Source organism: Tenebrio molitor, chromosome 3 (assembly GCF_963966145.1).
Source record: "Tenebrio molitor chromosome 3, icTenMoli1.1, whole genome shotgun sequence".
NCBI lineage: Eukaryota > Metazoa > Arthropoda > Insecta > Coleoptera > Tenebrionidae > Tenebrio > Tenebrio molitor.
The window spans coordinates 1,964,298-1,968,273 of NC_091048.1; the positions used below are offsets into that span (position 1 = coordinate 1,964,298).

Here is a 3,976-nt window from a genome sequence, read left to right on the forward strand (position 1 = left end):
AGCAGGAAATGAATTGATAGCTTCTTAAACTAATGTCTCCCGGTTTGGAAGGGTTTGGGAAAAAAAGTTCGCCAGATGGTGAAGGATGTTTTTTTTTAAGTTCTTCAGCAACATCTTCGTTGAATGAAGCTAATAAGTCATGCGAGGACAATAATTTAACTGCTCCTCTGATATCAAAATCGGCTACTCTTGCTTCCACTTTCTTAGCTAATGATAAATTTGAACGTTTCTTATAACCAGTTCGTATTTGAGGTACTTCAAAATTAGAAAGATTTTCTTTTATATGCTTATTCAACGACTTATCAGATTTCTCTGCTACATTGAAAGCTCTATATGAAAAAAGCAAAAGATTCTCAAAGGAAGGTAAATGTACAAACGTTAGTGTTTTTTTTTTTTATTTTTTTTTTTTTAAGGAGCCCAAGCAACCTACAGATCTAAATAAAATTGAGGACTGAAATCCTCCAGCAGATGACACAAAGGTAGTTGTCCCTATCGGGGAAGAAAAAGTTAGGAAAATTCAAACAATTTTATTCCACAAAGTATGAACCTAAGACAATAAATTTGGTACAGCGAACTGGTTCGATGCTCTTAGAAAAAAAAATCTTAACTACTCCTTTACCTCCACCATCTCGGCAAAGTTAATCCAGGAAGAAGCTGTCTAAACCCTTTAATCAAATTAACTAACATACAATGAGATGAAAAAAAATAGTCAACGTTGACAATGGACAATGTACCATTCACGTTTTTCCAAAATTAAATTTTGTTCCCTATTAGTTATTTATAATTTCTGTGCCTGGATAATTATCTTATTAATTAATCTACATCGAATAATCCGTATCTTGGAGGCTGCTTTCTATCCATTCATCAAATTTCTTTTGCATATCTAGCGACATAATTGTCTTATGATCACCAATCCTTCCCTTTCTGATAAATCTGCCCTCCGGACGCACTTTTCGCAACGGTTCATGCAATGCTGTGTAATTCACAGCTGGATTCTTCGTCATTGTCTCGAAAGTGAGATGATGAATCAACACCTCGATTTGCTCATCGGTCATGGGTTTTTCCAGAAATTGAGACACTCTTCTTATAACTCCACCCAAGTCGCTCTTCATCTCTTCGTATCGCAAAAACAGGATGTTTGGATTATGTCTCATCTGCCAGTACGACATAACGTGATTCCAATAAGGTGAATATGGAACTTCAATAATTATCAATTATTGACTTATTTGCAAAACAGTAAGTATGATTACCTTTTCCTGCTAAAAACAATTCACAAAACTCACTGAAGTCACCTCTATAATCGAAAATAAATTTACAGTAGTGATAGCAAGATACGCAAGTGTCTTTGACGTTGCGTGTTACGTAGATTATCTAAAGAAAGGAAATAATGGTGTTGATGTAAGAAAAAAACATTCATTTACCTTTGGCTTTTTTAGTTCACTGCTGATGTCCTTCGGTAATGATTTGAAAGTAAAGTGAGTCTTGATAACCAATGGTTTTTGGACATCTTTTCGGTTGTTTATCTGCTCTATCGGATTAGCACCCGATGAATCATAAACACGGAACCCCTTTTTTCTGCGTAAATAAAAAAAAATGTACAAAAAGTCGTACCATTTTACTTTGGTACTAAATACCTTGGTACTACTAAAAAATTACAAAAATTGTGAAAATTTCTGCCCTGAAAAATTATCGGTGGAATTCTGACACCCTGTATATAACGTCATAACATATTTTTAACATAATTTTAAATAATTAAATCACCTAAAGATATTTTAATTTTTGAATTAACATTTTTGTTTTATAATACAAAAATTACCGATAATATTGCGGAATCTGGAAAAGTGCCCCGAATGCTTGCAGCGTTTCCACGTTGAATGGCAAGGAAAATCCTCTCGAAAAGGAATTTCTTTGATTTTGAATCGCCTGATTCCGCGATAAGTCGGTTTCCGATGACATTAATGAAATCGATGGCTTCTTTGCACCCAGGGCCTAAGGTTTCAAATGCTAAACCTTTAAACACGTAGTTTGACGAAATGGTTGAACTATATTTGCTGTGTTTGCGTTTGCAAGCCATTTCAGTTATTTAAGATATAAGTGTAAAAAGTTATCCTTTATTGTACAAACGGGTTTAAAATAGGATCGAGGTACGAGGGAGTATTTTAAAGGATGTGAGTGCACAAAAGAACTTTTTACAAGTATGTCTTACAACATTTTCTCTACGATCGTGAGATTTCAACATAAATTTCTATAAAATGATTATTATTGATTCAGTATTTTATGAATAACCAAAGTCGTTTGAGAACCACGCCGTTTAGCAACCTACTTCTAAACAATGTTTCCAACAAATTGTATTGTTGTATTCTGACAGTTCTGTGCCATAAAAGCGTGTACTAATAGTTTTATGGAACGATTCCGTCAGTTCACTAAACGTCAACTTTGACAACGATTTTTAGTGTAAAAAGTACCTAAGTACTTTTTACACGATCGTAGATAAAATAATATCTGAAATAAATCGGGATATAATTTGAATGACTTTTTACTTACTCAAGAAACAGACAACGTTCATAAATTGGAATTTGGGCTCCTTCGAAATCGCAGTTGTTGACAATCATCCAAACCATTTCCTGCGTCCACGTTGAACCTTTATTGATAGTTTCCACCGTAAATAACATACAACTAATAAATGCCACACTAATCATTGCGAAAGTGTCCTATACTCCATTCGGAGTGAAAGGGCACATAGAAAAAGACAGAGAGAAAATGATTACCAGATCTTGGAAAGCTGCAAATCCACACATCTCGTTCACTAACTTCCAAATTTTCGATTTGCTTCTTCAATTCTTTATATACAGTTGGGAGAACGAAACCATCAAAACTAGTTAATTCTGTTAAAAATTTATCATCAATAGGAGCGTCACTTTTGCCAAGATCCATTTTTATTCCAACAAATAATATATAACTGAAACGCCATCCGTAAAGCAACCAATTTATAGGACCGACAAAATAAAAAAGGAATAAATTTCAAATTAATAAGTATTTACATACAAGGCCGATGCCAAAATAAGTTGCACTTTGATGCATAAATGTAGAGTTACTTATAATTATTGTAATTGTATGCTTTTGTTAATGTTACAGGCACCGTTGCTCTACGTATTTGAAATGAAATTTTCCGACTATGTTGCAATTTCAGAGTCAGTAGAACAAAACCCGGTTTCGTTCACGCTTTAAACGTGTTCTTTTCGTTCACTCGTCTCCTCTCTTTTTACAAAAAAGACTGCAGCTCCGTAAAAGAGAGCTGAACAAGAGAAGATTATGGTCAAAAAAAAAAAAAAAGTGAAGAAAACAAATCAAAAAACCAACAACAATCGAAGCTGAAAAAATTGCTGTAAATATTTTATCAACAAATCAACAATAAATTGGACTAATAATCACGAGCGAATTTTTCAATTGATAGTAAACTCAAATCTGAAGTTTGTTACTATAGATTCAATTAATAATTAATTGCACATGATATGGGAACAAAGGCACTACATATTTATAGGTTTTCTTTTAAAAATTGTGACAACTGTAATGAATTCGGCATACATATGGCATTAAATTTAATATTGTAATCTAGGCGCCAGAAACCACTGACCGTCTTTTGTGTTTGGGATCGATGGTCCCGTGACCGGCTAGACGCTAGTCGAAAACAACCCAGACTAGGTCGGGCGACCCTGGCATTTGAACTTTGACACCTCCCGAAACCAAAGTGGCGCGCTAGGTGCTTGGCCACAATGCTCGGTTAATGTAATGTAAGCCTGCGATTCTACCTATACCCCAAGAAAAATTGAGAGGTGTTAAATCGGGTGGACGAGCTGGTCATTCGATTGGACTACTTCTATCAATCCACTTATGTGGATATGTTCGGTGCAGGTGATCTCGTGCCTAAAATAATGCAATGGAGCATGGAGCTCCATCTTGTTGTAAAATAACGTTA

The 3,976-nt window shown here is 34.7% G+C and overlaps 1 protein-coding gene across 1 annotated transcript; it reads right to left on the bottom strand.

The window, feature by feature from the left end:
- Positions 1-513: 513 nt before the first annotated feature.
- Positions 514-3,114, bottom strand: LOC138127347 (luciferin sulfotransferase-like). Its single transcript, XM_069043385.1, has 5 exons — positions 2,769-3,114; positions 2,545-2,641; positions 1,422-1,575; positions 1,251-1,371; positions 514-1,198 (listed from the first exon to the last, which is right to left on the bottom strand). The coding sequence occupies exons 1-5, from the start codon at positions 2,932-2,934 to the stop codon at positions 819-821; spliced, it is 918 nt and encodes a 305-aa protein (XP_068899486.1). The 5' UTR covers positions 2,935-3,114; the 3' UTR covers positions 514-818.
- Between the last annotated feature and the right edge of the window lie 862 nt (positions 3,115-3,976).